This window comes from Corythoichthys intestinalis, chromosome 5 (assembly GCF_030265065.1).
Source record: "Corythoichthys intestinalis isolate RoL2023-P3 chromosome 5, ASM3026506v1, whole genome shotgun sequence".
NCBI classification, from domain to species: Eukaryota; Metazoa; Chordata; class Actinopteri; order Syngnathiformes; family Syngnathidae; genus Corythoichthys; species Corythoichthys intestinalis.
The window spans coordinates 58163915-58188799 of NC_080399.1; the positions used below are offsets into that span (position 1 = coordinate 58163915).

The window sequence follows — 24885 nt, forward strand, 5'->3', positions numbered from 1 at the left end:
CTTCTTTTCTTCTTCTGTTATTTATTCATGGTTGGGACCAATTTTTAGTGTGCATTACCGCCGCCATGTGGAAATGGAATGTGAAATGAAAAAGCTAGTTTGTTTACCCTTATCTTAGTAAAAGTTGCACAAGTGACTGGACCCTACGCTCTTCCATATGTGGGTCAAAAATGACCCATAGTAGAATCAGTGTGTTTTTATGCCATTTTGCTTAAGAATAATCACTTGTATAATATTTAGTATTTATATTTAGGACCACACAAGATTGATTTCATGTTTGAAATATCTTTTGTTTTTTACTTTTTAGCAAGAACAGCAATAGAGGTCATCCCGTCTTGTATGACAGTGCTAGCCAAAGTACTGGCACCCCTGCAATTCTGTCAGATTATGCTCAATTTCTCCCAGGAAATGGAATTACAAATGCTTTGGTAGTAATATCTTCATTTATTTTGCTTGCAATGAAAAAACACAAAAGAGAATGGAAAAAAAATAAAATCATTATCATTTCACACAAAACTCAAAAAATGGGCCGGACAAAAGAATAGGTACCTTTTTAAAAAATTATCTGAAGCTTTTCTAATTTGTGTAATTAACAGCACCCGTTACTTACTGTGTTTCGCCCTGGTGGGAGGTCACTCCAGTTTAAGAAATAGGAGCCCAACCAACTCATTGTGTTGGCCATGATCTGGACACTTTCTTCTTCAGTGGGACACATAAGTGGAATTTTATGAGTCAGACTGCTCCTGTTCATTTGGATTTCCAGGTGGACGACTGCCACTGCAACCTAGACAATAGTCATCAGAAATTTCGGACTCTGAGTCCAACCCCGTTCCTGCCTCTCCATCATCCAGTCTCTGTAGGACCATTTCAGCTGTGTATCTAGTAGCTAGGACACCTTGGATAAGGAACAATAAGAGTAATGTTTTCAGTAGATCAATATGTACAGTAGCTAAATATATATAAACTAATACACATACACACACACTACACTACTATTTTAGCTAGCTAATTATGAAGTAGCTACTTCTTTCATAAATAAAAGTAACAACAATAATAAAAGACACACATACAAAATACTTTATGAAAATAATATTTACACAGTACACGTGTCAGCTCATGCTGTGTAAAATAATCTTCCTTAGGGATGACACTTTTATATACCTTGTCTGTGTGGTCCACAGTTACTTATTCCTGGCAGCAATATTTGATAAGAATCAAAAGTTCCTATTGGATTCCATAGAAAATGCACACGGGTTATTTTTTATCCACTTATAATAACTAGAGGTAGTTATACAAAAACTACAATTTCTTCAAATGTATAAAAGGTAAGTTAAAATTGTTTCGTGATGATTAAAGAAGATCAATGAAGACACAAACTGTGTCCCAATTCAGGGTCCACACTCTTCTGGGCCCGTTGCTGGAAGCAGTTGACAGCGGATCCTCCTCCCTGGAGGATCCCGTGGCTGGTTGGTAACCCAGTGGGACAGTCTAACCATCGATGAATGTTTTTTGTTGTGTCAAGTAAAAAAAAAAAAAAATCCCCCCTCTTAGATAAAATATAATAAATCAGTATAAACTCATGAAACAATCTCTGAACCACACACATTTTTGAAGTGTCAAGCGAACGATTTCTTAGCAGCAACAGTCACGAGTCAAGAGTCAATAATCTGCATTGGACAAGGTGTCAAGAGTCAAGAATCTGCACTGGACAAGGTGATGATGCTGGAACTTTGGTTTGGTGCTGTTCCAGTGAGATTTACAAAGACGACTGCCTGAAGAAAACATCTAAATTCCCTCAGTCCTTGATGGTATGGGGCTGCATGTCAGGCGTAGGCACTGGGGAGATGGCTGTGGTTAAATGTTCAATAAATGCACAAGTTTCCATTGAAATTTTAGACAGCTTTCTTATCTCTTTAATTGAAAATATGTTTGGGGATAATGAAATCATTTTCCAACATGACAATGCATAATGCCACAGAGCTAAAACTGTAAAGCATTCCTTGGAAAAAGACTCATACAGTCAATGTCATGGCCTGCAAATAGCCCAGATCTCAACCCTATCAAAAACCTGTGGTGGAAATTGAAAAAAATGGTCCACCTGCAAGGATGATCTGGCAATTGCAATTGAAGAGAGTTGGCACCCAATTGATGAAGATTACTCATCAAGTCCATGCCGCAGAGACTGCAAGATGTCATAAAAGCCAGAGGAGGTGGTGCTACTAAATACTACAGATGTGTTTTGATTGTTATTTCTTGGTTTGTTTCTCATGATTCCATATTTTTTCCTCAGAATGGAGTGATTCCATATACCGGTATATTTCCCTGCACTTGCTCTATAAAAGTAACATTTACTGACCACCACAATGTTTTTTAATAATTTCTTTTAGTGTTTCTGAATGCTAAAGAGTTACACTTTTGAACTAATTTATTATTTCTGCAAGCTTTTTATCTGAGTTTGTTCGACATGATAAAATGTATGAGTGCTCGTCTGAGACTGGTGATTCCATACCTTTTGCTTGGGATTGTATAACATGAATGAAAGATTTAAAAAAAGAAAAGGAAAAAAAAAATTTTTTAAATCACATATGTCGCCACTAGATGCCGCTATTTCATATGATTTACGAACATCTGCACTCGATTTTTATTGTTTGATACAACAACGAAACACAAGTTACATTTAGATAATTTTTCAACATAGTCACTGTGTGTTCTATCTTATTATTTAAATAAGTAGACTGGGCATGGAAATCTAGTCCAACAGTCGCGCAGTGTAAAGTACCCTTTCTACAACATCACGTCTTGTGGCACATTGGGTAATCCCATTGGATGCTGGGTAATGTAGTTCGAAAGCCTAACCCCATGTCTCGCTCCATGAACAAAAACATGCATTAACCAATGTGGGACTCATTATCAGCCCTGGAATTCAATGCCACATACCATCCCACGTTTTTACCATGACCTACTGTAGTGGAATAATGTCATTATGACAGTGCTGTGAAGAGATCAAAATTTTGAATCGCAATTAACCGCATGTACATGCTCGTGATGAATGGCTTTTTTTTTTTTTTTTTTTTTTAAGGAAAAAAAATGATTGTATATTTAAAATTTTAAATGCACGGAGCTGACCAATATGCTTACCTTACATAATTCAAGGTTAAGCCTCATTAGAAACAAAGGAAGAGTGGTTGGCATGTCCGATCACAGTTCTGAGATCAAGGGTTCAAGCACGGGTCCCGTGTGGAGTTTCAATTTATTTTTTTGGGTAGAATCTAAAATAATAGTAGTTTATATATCTTTATTTTATATACTTTACTTCATGCAGTAGGTGAAGGCTGTGCAAAGAGGCCCCTCAAACAGTCCAACATATAATGGCAGGGTGTAAGATACTGGCAGGAAAATAATACATGGAACACTATAACCAGGGCAGGAAGAGGGAAGAGTTTTTTTTACATTAATTGTTTAGATACAGTATATATATGTAGTATATACAGTATATGCAATATGTATGCAAAAGATTGGGTGCCTCTGATCATTTTTAAGATTTTCCTTTGTAAATCACTGATTTACAGTGGTTTGTGTTAACCCCGTTATTAACGCGTTTCACTAACAGCTTTATTAAAAATGTATATTCAGGCCGGCCAACCGGGATCTGTCCCGGTCCTCCCAATTAGCCACCTTAGTGTGGTAAGGTTAATGACATTAACCTTACCACACAATGCTGTGTACACATTGCCGTACAACATTGCATTATCACAAAGAATTGTTACTTAATATGTACTCGTTTTATGTTGTTCATGATATTGCTGATGGTACGGATGCTGTAGATATGCCTCTTTCAGTTTGATCCGGTCGACTCTCAGTTATGTCTTTGGAGTCAGCCAAATCTCTTGGAACAACCTCCTGAGTGGCAGTGCTATTCTCACTCGTCTGTAGTTGAAGATCTGTACTTGTTTCTTCTCTACAACAATTCATTCCCTGTCTGGATCCTGTCGAAACATGGTGACACTGTCTGTTCCACCTGTCAACTCCATAATACTCTAGAAATGTCTCTTAGGCAGACCACAGCTCCAGGCTTCAGTGAAGACAGATGCTTGGACGTCCGATTGTACAACTGTATAGCTTTACATTTCCATGGTGTTTATACAGTTTTTGCATATCATTGTTTGAACAGGTGAATGTGTCACTATAAGACATCCCTAATTGCATCCACAGATGAACCAGACTTTACCATTCCAAATTTATCTTGATGACATCGTGGCCGACATCTTTATAGCGTTACACGAAGAAGCAGTGTTTCAGGTGTGCCTTCAAAATACAGGTAAATCTATTTAACTCAAATGTTTTCTGAATCAAGTCGCATGCTTCCATGACACTAGGATCACTAGGATCACACTAGTTTTACCAAAAATTCTGAAGGCGGAGTAATCTACTGATTGTAAAATTTTGACTTTCAATGACTTAGTGAAGTAGTAAAGAATTATATTATGTGCCCCCGGCATTTAACAAAAAATAATTTGGGAAATCCTTGTTGAACTTAAAGAGGAATACAGTGCATGTCAGTCGGATTGCATAACAGACAATGAGAAAAACAAAGCATTGGTGTCTTTTTACGTATACTGCATCTTGCACTGTGCATGGGTGTCGCCAGACATATTTCACTGGGGCACGTGTCCCAGTATTGAGCTGCAGTGCCCCAGTATAAATTTCACCGGTAAAAAATAAAATACTTTGGAATTTTAAGTCTACATAGCATGAGCTACAGAATTTGCCTATTTAATATGGTCAAATGACTCCATTCACTCCATATACACAATCTGCACATGGCTCCTTAATATGGTATTTTAAGCACGTAACTTTGGCTGCAAAAGGCATATGAGTTGACACTTCCGGGAAGCAACTTCGGGAAATACTGGACTGTCTCAGGAAATTAGAATACACAATATTCTAATTTTTTGAGACAGTCCTGTGTATATATACAGGACTGTCTCAGGAAATTAGAATACACAATATTCTAATTTCCTGAGACAGTCAGGAAATTAGAATATTGTGTATTCTAATTTCCTGAGACAGTCCTGTATATATACACACAGGACTGTCTCAAAAAATTAGAATATTGTGTATTCTAATTTTCTGAGACAGTCCAGTATGTCGCGTTCAAGTTTGTCAGGAGATCTGTGTTCCCAAGTTGGAAAATCATTCTGATGTGTAAAGTTTAAAATCGTAAGAAGAAGAGTAGCCTATTTTAATGCACCAATGATACATCACAATTTCAGTGACTGATTGGCGCTTTTTATAGACACCATGTTATTGAAAATCATTTTTTCGATTACTCCAACAACACACGAATGCAGCAGCAATATTACTTTGCCTGTGCTAATTACAACCCCTAGCAAAAAGTATGGATTCACCGGTCTCGGACGAGCATTCACTCAGACATTTTTTCATGTAGAGCAAACTCAGATAAAAAACTTGAAGAAATAATGAATTAGTTCAAAAGTGCAACTCTTTAGCATTTAGAAACACTAAAAGAAATCAATAAAAAACATTGTGGTGGTCAGTAAATGTTACTTTTATAGATCGAGTGCAGGAAAATATATATGGAATCACTCCATTCTGAGGAAAAAAATATGGAATCATGAGAAACAAACAAAGAAATAACAATCAAAACACATCTCTAGTATTTGGTAGCACCACCTCTGGCTTTTATGACAGCTTGCCGTCTCTGAGGCTATTCTTCATCAATTTGGTGCCAACTCTCTTTGATTGCAGTTGCCAGAGCATCCTTGGTAAATGGACTGTACTGATATAGCGCATTTATCTGCATGGTTACCACGCCCAAAGCGCTTTACATTAGCACACATTTACCCATTCACGCACACATTCACACACCAATGGAGCTGATGCCATGCAAGGCGCTGTCAACCCATTGGAGGCAAATCAAGGTTCAGTGCCTTGCCCAAGGGCACTTTGACAGTGGGCAGTCGTAGCCAGGAATCGAACCACTGACCCTTCGGTCTAAGGACAACTCTAGCTACCAGCTGCGCCACGGCCGCCTTTGCAGGTCGAAGCCTTGCTGCTGACCTTTTTTTTTTTCAATTTCCACCACAGGCTATCAATAGGGTTGAGATCTGGGCTATTTGCAGGCCATGACATTGACTGGATGAGTCTTTCTCCAAGGAATGCTTTCACAGTTTTAGCTCTGTGGCATGATGCATTGTCATCTTGGAAAATGAAAACCATATTTTTAATTGAAGGGATAAGAAAGCTGTCTAAAATGTCAATGTAAACTTGTGCTTTTATTGAAGATTTAACCACAGCCATCTCCCCAGTGCCTTTGCCTGACATGCTGCCCCATATCTTCAAGGACTGGGGGAATTTTGATGTTTTCTTCAGGCAGTCATCTTTGTAAATCTTACTGGAACAGCACCAAACAAAAGTTCCAGCATCTTCACCTTGTCAATTGCAGATTCTTGACTCTTGACAAGGTGTTTCTGAATGCTAAAGAGTTGCACTTTTGAACTAATTCTTTATTTTTTCAAGCTTTTTATCTGAGTTTGTTCTACATGATAAAATGTCTGAGTGAGTGCTCGTCCGAGACAGGTGATTCCATAGTTTTTACTAAGGGTTGTATACAGTTGATGGTACAAATTACAACTTCCCACCTGCTTTACAGGTTGGTGCCAGATAAACTGCCCATCCTTGTTGTTTGGTTTGACCTCTGTGTCGATGTTTGTTTGGTCACCTATTAACATGAATTGTGAATTCAAATGGTACAACTTTACTCTTTACATATCAGGCAGTTAACTGCAGTAAACCACTCTGGTCGCAAATTGAAGTAGCAGATTAGCTGCTATCTTTTAGCTAACACGCAATGAATACAATAACTATTAAATGCAATTTGAGTGTGAGGTTCTCACTCAAGTGCTTTGTCTAATATTGTGTTAATATGATATGTGGCATTTGAACTGTATCAATACTGATGCAACTTATTGCTATTTGTTTATATGACCAAAATGAATAATGCTTGCTCAACGGTGCCCCTCTGTGCCTCAGTATTGTATTAGGCCTAGTGATGCCCCTGACACTGTGGTTTCAACTGTATCATCTACTGTGTGGTTACATTGATGTAAAAACTCTGCACGTACACAAGTGAAGTATTAAATAAGAAACTCAGTACATGTGAATGAAATGTCATCTAGCACAATTTATTCCACCATTTGTTTACAGTAGCTTTGTTCAAGCATGTTTTCTTTGTAGTCATCTTTGTAAATCAACTATTGGCATTCTGAAGCGTGAGTAACATCTCACAGGATTGTAATATTAAACAAATATTGTTAAATATGAACAAATAAGCAGTTGAGCCCCTTTACGTAGATCTACAGTGGGACCACAGTCTATTTTTGGGTCCTAGTGGCTCACATTTCCAGGTCGGCCTCACGCTCAGTCCGGCCTATGCTAGCGGGAACAGTAGCATAGATCAAAAAGCGTCTTTTGAATCATACATACAGAGAGTGGCACACATTTAGACACTCATACTCTTTCGGAAAAGAAACAACCATATGAAAAAAATTAGGCTCGTCTAAAAAAAAGTGAGACAAACCAAAAAAGGTACATGAGTAATGTGTACATTATGCCACACACAGTAGCTTCTCAATAGCTGTAAACATCAGCAAAGTAAAGGGAGGACTGCCAGTCACACAGAGGGAACATGAACATCTAGGCTGTAAACATTTGAATACACTGACCAACACACAGACACACAGAGCACTCTCCCAGTCAGCCTCTAACCTTTCACTCAGACACACATGCACAAAAGCCTGATATTACAGCATCTCAATGTTACACAATCAGAGAGTGTACTACATTGCTGGCCTTTTCTGTCAAATGGAAACAGAGCAAACTCAGGCTGTTTCTCACTAGACCACCCCTCCCTTCTGCAACCATTTTTCAATGCCATTGACATCTCTCCAAATCAGATCTATTTAGCTCAGGATCTAAAGGAGCAATATGTAAGATTGGTGGCCAAAAATGGTACTGCAACCAGGATCAAAACAACATCTCTTTCCCCATTTTGGCTGCAGTATAAATGCTTCACAATGGAGAATAAGGCTGTATTATCTGGTATCCTGATAGTACAAGTACACACAAGTACACGTACATGTAGTACAAGTACACACAAGTACAGTTACATGTATTACAAATACACAGAGGTGGGTAAAGTAGCCAAAAAGTTAACTCAACTGAGAGTAGCATTACAATAAAATATTACCGTAATTTTCGGACTGCAAACCACTACTTTTTTCCTTCATTTTGAATCCTGCGGCTTATTTGTTGATTTATTTGAGTTAATAGGTAACACTTTATTTGGAAGCGGCATCATAAGACTTGAATTATGATTGTCTAATGACAAGTCTTTTGTCCCCACTGTCAAATAAAGTGTTACCAAATACCATAACTAGCAATTAATTAAACAACTGCAAGTACACACACACTTGTAGATCAAGTACACGTGCTTGTAGTACCGGTACACAAACTTGTAGTACTAGTACACACAAGTACACGTACTTGAAGTACAAGTGCACGCAAGTACACATACTTGTAGTACAAGTAACAGTCCACGTTCTTGTAGTATAAGTAAACATACTTTTAGTACAAGTGCATGATGTATATTCATATCCTTGTCTTATTTTTGCAACCTTTGTTTACGAAGCCCAAAGACCTCTGGCAATCTGAACATAGTACTTATTTTGTAATTGGCTGGCAGTGGAGGGCGGGACAGCCATTGTCAACACATAATCAAAACAATAACTTTTACGGGCTGAGAATCGACTTTTAAAATAGGAAAATCTTAACCGTTGAGAACTGTGTTAGAAATATTCACCAAAACATGTTTCTTTAATGTATCTTGAAATATTAGGCTATTTAATAAATGATTGTAGTGCAAATCTTACACAATGCTCCTTTAAGGAGCATTCAAATTATCATTTGGCATGGTGGCAGGGAAGAGTGTGGTGGGGAAAAAGAATGTTTTGTTTGCACACTGAGACCAAGCATGTTCTAACTTCATTGAGAGGGAGCTCTCAACAGAGTGACCTGTTAATGTACAAGTTACTGTGGTCTTGTTTATCGTGTTGTTGTCCTTGTGCCGCTTTTCCCTCTTGGTGTGATTTTGATTCCTGCCTCTTTCCTACTCAGTTGCCTTTTTTGTCAGCCTTCTTCAGTTTCCAAGTTAAGGCCATGGAAAGGAATAGAAACGAATTACTGGCAGACCTCAAGCCTGACAAGAAGGAAGACCTTAACCATGAGGGAGACAAGTGGCCACACACAAGTTGGGGTAGGGAAGGAGATGAGGCATGTGAAGCCCTTTGAAGGACTGTTCAGGTTGTCTTTTGTCTTTTGTCTTTTAGGCAGATGTGAGGTCTCTGGCAAAAACGATAGTCTCATGGTGAGCCACATTTTGAGTGGCTAATGTTTGAGTTGGTTCATTTTGAATAGTTATCTTCTTAGGGTAATATATTCTGATATACATATTTGTTTGATTGTTTCTTCTGATTTGGTTGCACTTGTGTCCACATATCCACGGCATAACCATGAGTCATCCTGGGGAAAAAGAGAAAAGTTTCTGTAAGTTATGAGGTAAACACATCAAATACATGTGCAAGATACCATAATTTTCGGACTATAAGCCGCTACTTTTATTCTTCATTTTGAATCCTGCTGCTTACATTCCACTGTGGCTTATTTGTTGATTTATTTGTTTTAAAATTAACACTTCATTTGCGGCGTCATAACACTATCATAAGACCGTCATAATTATGACACGACACTATCATGGGCATTACTGATTGCTTATGACAAATGTCATTAAAGGGAACCACGGATAAAAAGACATGTAGCTGTTAAAGGTCATTAAGTGTCATCTGGCAAATTATGACACTAACTCCATTTTTGTCCAGCTCGGATCTTTTACATTCATTCAAAAGTGAGATAATTTGCCAGATAACACGAAATGACATCTGTCGTACGTATTCATTAATGCTCATGACAGTGTCATGTTATGATTATGATTGTCTAATGACAGCCTTATGGTGCGACTGTAAAATAAAGTGTTACCAAATACCATAACTAGTAATAAATGAAACAATTGGAATGGTAACTGAAGAAATAATTCGCACAAACCATGAATTTTGATTGTTATTTACATCTGTAGTGCTGCAATGCATGCTAGGAGGCATGTTGGACAACAATAGTATTTTTGAACCAAACAAGAGCACACAGCAAAGCGCACTGGAGATACATATGAAGAGCTCAGACGAGGGAATATGACAAAGTGTATGTAGCTTTTGGCTTTGACTTTTAATACAGTGGGAGACGAGGAAAGACCAGTCGGTTTGCTGTGTCTATAAATGTTTGCTGTGGACAGCGGGAAGCCAAATCAATTAAAGAGGTCACTTAAAGACATTAGACCCCAATCACATTGATAAGCCGCTTGATTTTTTTTCATCGACAATGTGCCAAATATTGCCAACAATCGTCCCACTTTGTCAGTGTTACATTAGTAAACCTGTGAGTAATGTGGCATACCAAGTTGCTCAGTCCACACCATAGCAAAGTAGCTGATACTGCCCGCAGCAAAAAGAAAACCCGCCCCTCTCTCCAATCACACTCCCGTTTTTGCTCTATTAATGTTAGTTTTGTCGGTCAAATTGCTTGGCATATTGTACTCATGAGTTAACATTGCTAATCAATTTGATTTTATTATTATATATTTTATTAAATTTAATTTTTCAGAATCAAATCGGTAAAATATGTATCTTGCGTGTACTTTTACAGTTTGGATGTGACTTTTTTTTTTTTTAATTCAGGCAAATTGCTGTGCTTGAAGTGTTTTCTGTTATAGACAAAACCTTGTCAATAAATTTATACTTTATTGTAAGTTTATCTATATTACTTTTTTTCTTTATTATTAAAAAGGACACAATGTTATGCAGAGGCATACTTATAATAATAATGTCATAGACAAATGATACTACTTTGTGGTTAGATTCCCAAATACGACTAACCACTGTCGACGTGCCCTTGGGTCAGGCACGGAACCCTAATTTGCCCCCAATGGGTTAGCAGCGCCTAACATGGTAGCAGCACCATTGGTGTGTGAATGTGTGCATGAAAGGGTAATGTAAAGCGCTTTGGGCATTGTAACAATGCAGATAAATGCGCTATATTAGTACACTCCATTTCATTCATTCATTCATTCATTTTCCATGCCGCTTTTCCTCACGAGGGCCAGCAGTTACATAAATATACCCAATATTTATTACAATCCCGCCTACCACAGCCTTTACTTTCAAACTACTAACTCGGATCACAAGTTACCATAGTTTTCGCACTATAAGGTGCACCTGACTATAAGCCGCCACCCACCAAATGTGACACGAAATCGACATTTGTTCGTAGATAAGCCACACTGGACTATAAGCCGCAGCTGTCCTCACTGTATTATAGGATATCTACATCAAAATATATTAACCGGTAACACTTTATTTGACAGCGGCTTGACAGATGCTTCATTTGACCATAACTGCTCCACTGGGGGAGACAGTCAACTTCTGCTGCCACCTGCTGTCAACACTGTTGTTGTCCAACATGCCTCCTAGCATGCATTACAGGGTTACAGATGTAAATAACAGTCAAAATTCATATTCTGTTCAATTATTTCTTCAGTTACTGTTCTAGTTCTGTTCTGTTCTAGTTTCATTAATTGCTAGTTATGGAATTTGGTAACACTTTATTTGACAGTGGCACCATATGACTGTCATTAGACAATAATGGTTATAACATAAAATGGCATGAGCATTAATGAATGCTTATGTTATAACAGATGTCATTTAGTGTCACCCGGCAAATTATCTCACTTTTGAATGGATGTAAACATAATGGAGTTAGTGACAAAATTTGCCTGATGACACTTAATGGCATCTGTCATAAGCATTCAATAATGCCCATGATAGTGTCATGTCACAACTATGACGGTCTTATGACACCGCTGTCAAATAAAGTGTTACCTATTAACCCAAATAAATCAGTAAAGATGCAGCATTGGACTATAAGACACAAGATTCAAAATTAAGGAAAAAAGTAGCGGGTTATAGTCCGAAAATTACGGTAGTTTAAATGTTTTGCTGCCCTGCGATTGGCTGGCAACCAGTGCCGGGTATACCCCGCCTACCACCCGTAGTTAGCTGGGATAGGCTCCAGCGCCTCCGCGACCCTCATGAGGAAAAGCGGCATGGATAATGAATGAATGAATGAATACATGTTTTGCCATTACATAAGTCATGATCTAAAGCAGCTAGCCATTAAAAAATTTAAATTCTTCTTATAAATTGAATATATATAAAGTGAGGAAAAAGCGGCATGGAAAATGAATGAATAAACCCTAACTTCTTAATCGAAGTAAAGTCACCCATAGACTTCATAACCATAGTGATGATGTCTATGAGTCATCATTATTCACTTCCTTTGTTTTAAACGTCATTTTAGACTCGCGGACACATTTAAACCATGGACGATTCAAAGGTAGATGCTCTGTGTTAAAGAAGGCAGGGATAGCAAAGGGTGATGCTGTGCTCTGATTTGTTAAGCATTTCAGTGCTTACAGATGACAGCCATGCAGACTTTGCATGGGAAAATGATACATACACCGCAGCGTTACCTTTATATGTATAGTCTATAAGTGCTACTGCCACCTTTAATGTAATTATGTGTTTATTTGACTAAAAGGAGGGGGAGCTCGGATCCGGAGGTACTCCGGCCCAATTTAACTGCTGCTTACAAACAACGTCCAGTTTGCGTAATATAAGAATAAGTACAGTAATGTAAAAAATCTGGTTGCATGTATGCTTCAGGTTGCAATGTTGTTGGTGAGTGTTGTGTTTTCTGGGCTGTTCCTAAATGCACCATGTCTGACTGGAGTGAGAGAGTTAATAAGGGGTGCACAAAATGGCGAGATGATTTTGTTGGCTTCGCCTAAGGCCTAGAGTTGTCGTGTTCCATGCTTTCAGTTGCAAATAAACTATTGGGAAACCCGAATGAAGTTTGCGTTTTCCTTGTAGACGCTACAGTAATATAACGACTTTGATCTCTTAGTTCTACGACTGTGCAGCAGTCCACATACACTGCTGGCCAAAAGTATTGGCACCCCTGCAATTCTGTCAGAGAGTGCTCAATTTCTTCCAGAAAATGATTGTGATTACAAATGCTTTGGTAGTAATATCTTCATTTATTTTGCTTGCAATGAAAAAACACAAAAGAAAATGGGGGGGGGGGGGGGGGGGGGATCATTATCATTTTACATAAAACTCCATAAATGGGCCGGACAAAATTATTGGGACCCTTTGAAAAATCATGTGATGCTTCTCTATTTTGTGTAATTAACAGCACCTGTTACTTACCTGTGGCACATAACAGGTGGTGGCAATAATGAAATCACACTTGCAGCCAGTCAAAATGGATTAAAGTTGACTCAACCTCTGTCATGTGTCCTTGTGTGTACCACATTGAGCATGGAGAAAAGAAGGAAGACCAAAGAGCTGTCTGAAGACTTGAGAAGCAAAATTATGAGGAATCATGGGTAAGCTCAAGACTACAAGTCCATTCCTGTGTCTACCATGCGCAGTGTCATCAATAAGTGTAAAGCCCATGGTACTGTAGCTAACCTCCCTAAATGTGGACGGAAAAGAAAAATTGACAAGAGATTTCAATGACAGATTGTGCGGATGGTGGATAAAGAACCTCGACTGACAACCAAACAAGTTCAAGCTGTCCTGCAGTACGAGGGTGCAACAGTGTCAACCGGTACCATCCGTCGGCATCTGAATGAAAGTGGACTCTATGGTAGGATACCCAGGAAGACACTTCTGACCCAGAGACATGAAAAAGCCAGGCTGGAGTTTGCCAAAACTTACCTGAGAAAGCCAAAAATGTTTTGGAAGAATGTTCTCTGGTCAGAAGAGACAAAAGTTAGAGCTTTTTGGGAAAAGGCATCAACAAAGAGTTTACAGGGGAAAAAACGAGGCCTTCAAAGAAAAGAACACTGTGCCCACAGTCAAACATGGCGGAGGTTCCCTGATGTTTTGAGGTTGCTTTGCTACCTCTGGCACTGGACTGCTTAACCGTATGCATGGCATTATGAAGTCTGAAGACTACCAACAGATTTTGCAGCATAATGTAGGGCCCAGTGTGAGAAAGCTGGGTCTCCCTCAGAGGTCATGGGTCTTCCAGCAGCACAATGACCCAAAACACACTTCAAAAAGCACTAGAAAATGGTTTGAGAGAAAGCATTGGAGACTTCTAAAGTGGCCAGCAATGAGTCCAGACCTGAATCCCATAGAACACCTGTGTAGAGATCTGAAAATGGCAGTTTGGAGAAGGCACCCTTCAAATCTCAGAGAACTGGAGGAGTTGGTCAAAGAAAAATGGTCTAAAAGTCCAGCAGAGCATCGTAAGAAACTCATTGATGGATACCGGAAACGGTTGTTCTCAGTTATTTTGTCTAAAGGTTGTGCTACCAAGTATAAGGCTGAGGGTGCCAATACTTTTGTCCAGCCCATTTTTGGAGTTTTGTGTCAAATGATAATGATTTTTTTTTTTTTTTTCCCCATTCTCTATGCTTTTTTTCATTGCAAGCAAAATACATGAAGATATTACTAGCAAAGCATTTGTAATTGCAATCATTTTCTGGGAGAAATTGAGCATTATCTGACAGAATTGCAGGGGTGCCAATACTTTTGGCCAGCAGTATAGCTCCCACAACTGCCCCTCCTTCTCCAGCCACCTCTCAGCAGTAATGGGAAGTACAGCATCTAGTTTATTATTTTGAGGTATTTTAGTTTATAGGAAGCATTTTGAGTTAAATTTCAACTTTAACTTTAAAATTGATTTACGCAGAAATTGGGGTTACTTCGCCAGTGTAGAAACAGTACTCGTTCCTAACTCAAGCACGCCCTGTACTTTAATTGACCTCTCTACTTAGACAGCCTGGTCAGCACATCCTAGATTATTGTAATTTATTGTGACTGTTCCTTTATAAAACCCAAGTGTGTCATGTGTATTTCTTTTTTGTTTGATGTATGATTTTTTTTTTTAAAGGAAGCAATGTAAAGAATGTATGTCTCACGGTTCTAAGGTGCACCAGTTTCCTCCCACTTTTTAAAACATGCATGTTTTGTTTATGGGAGATAATGTGTCTAGTCCAATTGCCTGAAGTATTGAGAAAGATTTACACTGGTGGCAGTGGGACTGGTTACAAGAAACAAAGGTGGCAGAACAAAACATGTACGCTTATTCTTTGGTGTCAATAAATGCAAGCACAACTAATTAAAAATGTATTTGTCACAAAATTTGAAGGATGCAACGCACATTAAACTTTATGACACAGCATACAGTGGGCGTGTGGAAATATTAGACCAAAAAGGAGAATGGTAATACAGTCACTTGCAAAGTTTATTACAGTAAATAGTAATTGATACAGTAATTGTAAGACAATAATTTTACTCAAAACCTGAATTAGATGCATATTTGAGTGATATAAGCACATTGAAAAACAATAACTATTGGCAATGTATTTTTAATACTTTTTTAAAGTGCAAACATAAACTGAGGTGCATTCAAATTCCCCTCAGCAATAACAGTTTTAGAAATGTTCACTCCAAATATAATGTGAAAATTAGTGCTGTCAAACGATTAAAATTTTTAATCGAGTTAATTACAGCTTAAAAATTAATTAATCGTAATTAATCGCAATTCAAACCATCTATAAAATATGCCATATTTTTCTGTAAATTATTGTTGGAATGGAAAGGTAAGACAAGACGGATATATACATTCAACATACGGTACATAAGTACTGTATTTGTTTATTATAATCAATAAATTAACAAGATGGAATTAACATTATTAACATTCTCTTAAAGCGATCCATGGATAGAAAGACTTGTAGTTCTTAAACATTTAACATCTAACATTTCATCTAACATTTATCATGTTAGTACAAGTTATAGAAATGTTATTTTAAAACCCCTCTTAATGTTTTCGTTTTAATAAAATTTGTAAAATTTTCAATCAAAAAATAAACTAGTAGCTCGCCATTGTTGATGTCAATAATTACACCATGCTCACTCATTGTGCTTAAACCCATAAAATCATTTGGACCCAAGCGCCAGCAGAGGGCGCCAAACACCAAAAAGCAAGTAACAAGCTGACATTACACTGCTCTCGCGTTAATTGCGTCAAATATTTTAACGTGATTAATTTAAAAATTTAATTAACGCCCGTTAAGGCGATAATTTTGACAGCCCTAGTGAAAATGCAAATGAAATGGACAGAACACAAAAATATAATACAAATAGTGAAAATAAAGGACACAGAGAAGAACAAGAAAACAAATGATCATCATTTTGAACATACTCTCTACTCAAGCTTCACTCCAACATCTTAATTCTAACATTCTATGCTGTCTTTCGGTATCATAATGACAACCTAATGTACCTCCACCAATGAGATGAGCGGGATTGTGATTATTCTGTCAGCTCATTGGTCAGAAATCAGGAGAGGCGGGGGAATGCGTTCCCGTACATATTCTTCAAAAGCACCACACCAGAATTCATTCGTTCTACAAATAAAACACTGTTTTCGATTTTCATGACAATACAGGACAGAGCGCATCCCTTCTTAGCTTAATATGGGACGTGTACTTTTGTTTCTGAATATAGGATTATTCCGTATTTTAATGGAAGGTTGGCAACTCTAGCATCTGCTGGCTGTGTGTGCTGTGGGCGGCACACCCCAGCAATGGCAGACAGGCTACTTCCAGGTGTTTTGCCCGGATTAGTCCTTTTACAAGTCTGAAATGTGGGCTCATTTTGGCTTTTACTGCAAAAACAGAGGCATGGAGCATGTAGAATCCTGCATTTAAGCAGGGTTGCATGAAAAAAAGAAAATTTTATAATGAAAGCCATATGTTGTTCAAACATAAAACAAAAAATTTTACTTGAGTGCTGGATGAGGTTTCAGGAATAAATTGATATAAATGTATTTTTATGCATACGTGGAGATTGAGGGGAGGCAGGCGGGGCAGTGCCCTCCCATTGGCCGGATAATATAATTGTGTGTAATTGACTTTCCTATATATGAATTTAAAATAAAGAGTTAGCTGGTAAAATGTTGTCTATAAAAGTTGTAAAGCAATAAAAAAAAAAAAATTCAAAATGTCAACTGCAAAGCTAGTCTGCCTATTATGTAAAAGTTACACTCTCATTTTCACCTTTGTATTCATAGTACTTATGTGCATGCCTCACCTTGAACAGTATTGACAGGAGGCCTGTGGTCAGTCAGTCAGACGGGTGTTCAGGGCAGGACCGGTTGATCTCGAACCACGAGTCTATACAGCTGTAAAACATGTAAACGCAGCCACACACAAAAAACATACACCACTGTGAAATGATGGCTCTATAAGAACTCATATTTATAGATCATTTAATAGATTATAGATCTTTTACCAGACTTGTCTGAATGAATCCTCTTTATTACATTTTTCACACTTAAAAATTGTTTGTGCGGGTCAAGAATCATGATACGAATCAAATCATGAGGGTTTTTTTGTATCGTCACAGCCCTGAGACTATTTCAGGGTTTGTACAGGTATCAGCGAACCTCATTTAATGTCACTTTTAATGCCACTTTAAACTAATTTAATGCCCATGCTCAACTACAGACAGTTTTACACACAAATATTGCAAGTAGAGTTTTCCGATAATGACTTTTTAACCGATACCGCGATATTATCCAACTCCAAAAATCCGATACCCATATATGTGGTCGTGGACATATTATGGCTAATTGTATTGTGATGCCCCACTGGATTATTTTAATCAAGCCCGTCGACACAGGGGGGCAACCGGGTATGTTGTCCCAGGCCTCAGGACCATAGGGGCCCCTGAATGACTCCGTCATTGTTATAAACTCTAAACATGGAGAGTCGTCATAAATCGGGTGCGCGAAAAAGAAAAGAAGAAAGAAAAGGAGATGAAGATCATAGAGGTGAATGAGAAAAAAATGAAGTTTTTAAAAGGAGGCTAAGAAGCCAGAGAATTACGGCTAGAGTTAGCTGTGGACGGTGATGTCAGTAAGTGAACGACAGACGCTAACACTGAACGTTTACATTCGCAATCACCATGACCAAAGCCTGATTCGAGTCTGTCACCGGCCGCTTGTAGCCTATTGAGCTGCGGTACGACAAGACATGCTGCTCGCGTTGAGCCGAGGAGAAGGAAGGTGATGGGAGATCAGGGATATATGGTAGTCTGTGGGGAGCAGGTGCGCGAGGCTGAGCAGACTCGAGTCCGGCGGCTGGATTTAACTTGGGTTTACAACCACTGTGCATTATAGCAAGCGCTAACATGAATCGCCTTCAGTAAAATGAAAATAATTTAAAAAAACTACCTACACTCCACTATATCACAGGGCAGGCTTAGTAACTAGCCATGGACTCCATTGGACTGGATTTCACTGATGTTATAACTGACTTTGCTGTCAAAAAAATCTAGGTGCATCACTGTTTGAGGGTTTGATAACCCCAGGGATGTGGAGGGGGCAGGCACAGGATGTTTAGTTATCCTGTTTTGTTGCTTAGCAGGCAGGCATAGCACTCTCAGTTGTATTGTACTGTAGCCTACATAGGACAATAGATGGAAATTGTTAGTTTATATTGTGTCACATCACATTATGGTCCGTTAAATTTAACTGTCCATCTCAAATTAAATTATTTGAAAATTGACACTGTCATTGCTTGCAAAGCGTGAAAAGTACTGCGTATGTTGTCGTGACAAGCCGGTGGCAGGGGTGGGTTGGGGTGGCGCTATAATGGTCTCTTGTCCCCGACTCCCCGGGCCCCTGTAAGTCTGTTGACAGCCCTGACTTTAATCATGATAAACGTACCAACTTCAAGGTATTCCAATAAACATTCTGTGAAAAATAAGAGAACAACTTCAACTGAAATTATCGAATGTGCTAAGCTGTGACCAGCCCTTGTACAAAGACCATAGGCAGAAGGCTTCTACATTCACTTTGAAGGCAACACACATATTGGCCCAAAACCAATAATGAAAAACCAATGTCAATATTGTCTGATATCATTTTAAAATGCTTTTATCCGCCAACATTACTGGCTACCCGATCGTATCAGACAACTCTAATAAAAAGTTTTTTTTTTTTAACTATTAAGCTTATATAATTTTTAATGCCAAGAACATTTAGTTTAATGCTTTTTAAGGCCTGAATTTTGACAAAACCTATTTAATGACCTTAAATGCTTTTTAATAACCTGCATAAACCCTGTACAGTGGTACCTCTACATACGAATTTAATTCGTTTCAGGACCTTGTTTGTAAGTCGAAATGGTCGTATCTCGAGCAGGATTTTCCCATAAGAATACATTATAATTCTATCAATTTGTTCCAAAGTCCAAAAACCACTAAATCCCTTAATAAATACTGCTGTTACTATTGCATATAGCAATTACAAAGACCAAAACAAATATGAATAAATGAATAAAGATTGGAATAATAATATAATAATAATACTACTAATTATAACAATAACTGCAATAATGTATATTTTACATCGTCTTTTAATGTTTTGATGCTGGCGTCAACTGCAGCAGACACGAGGCGTGTTGTGTTGCACAAGTTGATGGAATAAATTATTAGAAACCTGACAAAGCTGGCGATTTCTTTGGCGATGTTACCACAATAAGAATTGTCACTTTAACTAATAAAGACTGGCGAACAGAGGTCGGAGGAGGACCATCGAGATCGACATTCTACGGCCGTATTGTCGACCCAGTTCACAGATGCACACACCTTGGCTATACTTTGCTATCATTTACGTCTTCATTTCAATGGTAAGTGTCACCTTTTTTTCCTTCCTTCCTTCACTAACCTTCTTGGAACCAGTGTTGATTTCTCTCACAAGAAAATCCGCTGTGCGTCCATCTTCCGGCAAAACAAAGAAACTGTGGCGGTGTCATAATCGCCGTATTTCGAGCATGTCGTCGGATGTAGAAACAAATGGCGAGTCAAATTTTACATCGGCTGTCGAAAAGATTATATGTCGACGCGATCATATGTCGAGGTACCACTGTATTTTATTTAATCAGTGCGAGTATCCCAGATTGGCGGCCCTTCCTTTTGACATCATTGATACCCATTATCACATTCACCTTTGGTGGAGTCTATTATGATGTGTGTGGGAATAACTGACATCACGAATTGGTTGCACTCGCAGCGGTGTCATTTTTGGTGTTTTAACATTATTTGATCCTTTATCACAGGTCTAATAAATTTTCCATTTGCATACTTAAATAGTAAGTATTGTATTTCCCTTTAAAAGGAAGTAAAGAGAGGAGATGAGATAATATTTAAATAATGAATACATAAAAATAGTAATTAAAATAACTAACACTAACAATGATTATTAATTTTATATGAAGCTGTTTTATATGACAACAGCAAAATAAAGCATAATTTTATATAAATCACAGTGGATTGTGTATTTTTTCTTGATCTTACCTTTTGTGGTAGATACAGAGGCACGGCAGTCTGGCTATAGTGTCTCCTTGCTGCAGTTCTTCAAGACAGATCACACACTCACCAGCATCCCTCGCCAACACATCATCTAAGGGGGCAAACATACACAAACAGATAAAAATATTTACTTTAATCACTCAAACGGCAGTATTTATAACTTAAGATATACTAGTACAACAATGAACCTTTTAGAGATTGTTGGTTATAGCACATATCATGGCTATAAATTGAAAGTCTACCCCCATCTGTCAATGAGACTTTATTTGAATATTGTATTTTTGGGATATTTTTCAAGACTGGACATTTGGATGTCCATTGTAACCCCATAATTTCATATACAGAAGTCCGCGTTGGCTGTTCTGAATGGCACAATAAATAGGTTTCTATTTTGATCAATACAAGGTGGTCCAGTTCATCTGCTCAGCTCCGATCCGTTTGAGTCCATCTTCTGCGGTCCGTCAAACTAAAAATACGGATGAGGTCTTTTTTCTGGTCCGTCAACCTACAGCCGGATGAGGTCATGTTAGTTAGCATGCACCAAACAGGAAAGAGAATGTTCTCCAGGGGTGAAAGTGGCCAGAACGGTCAGGAACGCTGTTCCGGTATAAGATTCAGGGCAGGAATGCTGTTCCGGTATAAGATTCAGGGCCGGAATGCTGTTCCGGTACACGGTGCTTTGATTCCGAAAATATGACAGCAACTGTCAAAACGCTATGTGAAAAAAAAAAAAAAAAAAGCTAAGCTGCAACACATGCATTTCAGCTCCAAGAAGAAAACAATCTACCAACATCAGATTCACATACACAAGTGTTAACAACAAGCATAATAAAGTACTTGTGTAACGTAATCTGTTTCCACCAATTTTTATTATTGATTTTATTCCACGGACGGCATGGAGGTTTCCACAGCTGCAGCAGTTATCAGAGTCTGACGATGATGAGTCACGTCAATGTGCGAATGCACGAAGCAAAGCAAAACGCCTGGACTCATTTATCCATTCAATTGGCTGATTGGCTGACATACTGACATGTGATCAGCAGAGATGGTTAGCTCTGATTGGTTCAAATGTGCATGTTTTCTGGAACAGCAAAAAAAAAAAAGCTTGTTGAATTGATGCAACAAAAAAAGGGCAATGCAACATAAAATGGATCAAATCTTTAAGCGCAACGAAAGAGTTGAAGAGGCTTATTTATCATATTTTGTTTTATTTGCTCTGATTAGGAGGTTCAGAACATCTTAGCTGTCAATGTGCACTTTGGACTTATATTTGTTCATTTATGTTAGGCTACTTATTCATTATTTATTATTCACTCATTATTTTTCTGAATGTATGTTCCTTATATTTTTATCATTTAAAAAAAAAAAAAGAAAAAAGTAAATGTTTACATTAACTTTAATTTTGATATATATCCTATGTTCTTTTGGCAGATTTGGCATTTAGTATGTGAGGAAATGAGGTAAAATAAAAATTAGGACCTGGAGGTTGGGGTTATTGCTGTTTTTGTTAACTTTTATTTTGCAAATCATTGAGAAAAGTTTTGAATGAAAAATAAATAAAATTTCTGGCTCCATGGCGACCTTCACGTCGGGGAGTTCCGGCAAGAAATTCTAGCCACTTTCACCGCTGATGTTCTCTCATCAGTTTTGTACATGTGTCCACGGGTGTATGGACCAGATGTTTGCAGTGTGCATTGGGCAACATAGCCCACATGCAGGCGGTCCGCAACAGATCAGAGTTAGCAGTGACGGACTCTTTTTTTGGGGAGTAAGAGTCAGTCAGTCAGTGTTATACTTTTTACTGTAATTTTGTAGCCTCGTAAGCATGACTGTCCTGATTCATTGAATCATCATACAGTACCTTCTTGCCAACCCCAGGTGTCTAACAACTCGTGGTGTCCCGATCCGATACTCAGCATCAGTGGCGGTTTTAGGGGTGGGGCCACAGGGGCACTGGCCCAGCCTCTAATTTGAATGGCCCCTGAAGTGCCGCTGTTCCCATTTTAGCGCAAAGCTTGGCAATCGGTGAATCCTTTTTTCGAAGTGAGAGAGAGTGAGAGAGTAAGTTTCTAGAGTAAGCCTGAACAATATACAGTGAGGAATATAAGTATTTGAACAAGTTCGACAAGTATTTTGCAAGTTCTCCCAGTTACAAATGATGGACGGGTTTGAAATTTTCATGGTAGGTGTTTGTCCACTGTGAGAGACAATCTAAAAAAAAAAATTCAGAAATCACAATGTATGCTTTTTAACAATTTATTTGTATTATACTGCTGCAAATAAGTATTTGAACACCTGTCTATTAGCTGGAACTGTGAGCCTGAAAGACCTGTTAGTCGCCTTTATAAAGTCGATCTCCACTTATTCTCTAAGTCATAGGTGTCAAACCAATTCCACAAAGGGCCAAGTGGGTGCTGGATTTTGTTCCAACCGATACCGCGCAAACAGTTTAACCAATGAATTTTCTGTTGAAACAAGCAGCACCTGACAAAGTTTAACTGATTACCCATGTAAGAGATCAGATTGGTCAAAAGGTGTTCTCTTCATTGGTTGGAAAGAAAACCTGCACCCACTTGGCTCTTTATGGAGTCAATTTGACACCAGTGCTCTAAGTGGAGTGGGGATGAACTCTTTGAGTCCGACTTTTTGACCTGTTTGAGGCAGTTAACTGCATATAAACACCTGTCCACCTCATACACTCCAAAGATCTATCCAAACACAACAGAGACAGAATTGTAGACCTCTACAAGGCTGGAAAGAGTTATGAGGCAATTGTCAAGCAGCTTGGTAATATAAGATCCACTGTTTGAACAATTATTAGAAAACTGAATAAGCTGAACATTACTGTCAATCACCCTCGGACTGGGGCGCAATGCAAAATCTACTTCGTAGGGTCTAAATGATCCTAAGAATGGTGAGAAAAAAAGCGAAGAACTACACAGGAGGAGTGGTCAATGACCTGAAAGGAGCTGGGACCACCGTTTCCAAGGTTACTCTTGGTAATACACTAAGACGTCATGATTTAAAATCATGCATGGCACGCAAGGTTCCCCTGCTTAAACCAGCTCATGTCCTGGCCTGAGAAAGTTTGTCAGTGACCATTTGGATAATCCAGAGGAGTAATTGGAGAAAGTCATGTGGTCATATGAGATCAAAATTGAACTTTTTGGTCTTAATTCCACTTATAGTGCTTGGAGGAAGACAGATGAGTACCATCCCAAGAACACCAACCCTACTGTAAAGCATTGGGGTGGTAGCATAATGCTTTGGGGGTGTTTTTCTGCACATGGGACTTGATCACTGCACTGCATTAAGGAGAGGATGACCAGGGCCATGTATTGTGAGATTTTGGGACATAACCTCCTTCCCTCAGTTAGAGCATTGAAAATGGGTCGTGACTGAGTCTTCCAACATGACAATGGCTTGAAGCAGACAGCCAGAATTACCAAGGAGTGGCTTTGTAAAAAGCATATCAAGGTTCAGGAGTGGGCTAGTCAGTCCCCAGACCCAAACCCAATAGAAAATCTTTGGCGAAAGCTCAAACTCCATGTTTCACAGTGGCAGTCCAAAAACCTGATTGATCTAAACAAGATCTGTATGAAGCAGTGGTGCAGTCTGTGAAAACCTGGTGAAAAGTTACAGTAAATGTCTGACCTCTGTAATTACAATCAAAGGCTACTCTACCAAATATTAACATTGATTTTTTCAGTCTATGCCAGGGTACTGGAAAGGAGGGTCCGGTCGATAGTTGAACCTCAAATCAAGGAGGAACACTGTGGTTTTTGTCCTGGCCGTGGAACCACGGACCAGCTCTCTACCCTCACGAGGGTGCTTGTGGGGGCATGGGAATTTGCCAATTCAGTCCACATGTGTTTTGTGGATTTGGAGAAGGCTTATGACCGTGTCCCCAGGGGCACCCTGTGGGGGGGTACTCCTTTGCTAAGGGCCATCCCTCTACCATAGGAGTATGAGTCTGGTCTGTGTGGCCGACAATAAGTCGGACCTGTTCCCAGGGAGGGCTGGACTGGACTCCGCCAGGGCTGCCCTTTGTCACCGGTTCTGTTCGTGACTTTCATGGACAGTATTTGTAGGTGCAGCCGGGTGGTGGAGGGGGTCGGGTTCGGTGGTGGGAGGATCTCATCGCTGCTTTTTGCAGATAATGTTGTCCTTCCGGCTCCATCGCACAGCAAAATCCAGCTCTCGCTCGGACTGTTCGCAGCCGAGTGTCAAGTGGCTGGTATGA

General features: G+C 38.8%; 1 protein-coding gene across 3 annotated transcripts in view; it reads right to left on the reverse strand.

Annotated features, from left to right (window-relative positions):
* Nucleotides 1–6902: 6902 nt before the first annotated feature.
* Nucleotides 6903–24885, reverse strand: part of znrf1 (zinc and ring finger 1) — a 93658-nt gene continuing 75675 nt past the window's right edge. Inside the window, exons 4-7 of one of the 3 annotated variants that reach the window (XR_009063190.1) lie at nucleotides 20628–20733; nucleotides 17358–17448; nucleotides 16549–16672; nucleotides 6903–9600 (exon numbers count right to left, since the gene is read on the reverse strand). Coding sequence is in view for 2 of the 3 variants with exons in the window: in XM_057836053.1 (XP_057692036.1) it covers nucleotides 17391–17448; nucleotides 20628–20733 (164 nt within the window). In the remaining variant the exon portion in view is untranslated. The remainder of the gene's footprint in view (nucleotides 9601–16548; nucleotides 16673–17357; nucleotides 17449–20627; nucleotides 20734–24885) is intronic. The other 2 variants (XM_057836053.1, XM_057836054.1) reach the window with 2 other exon arrangements.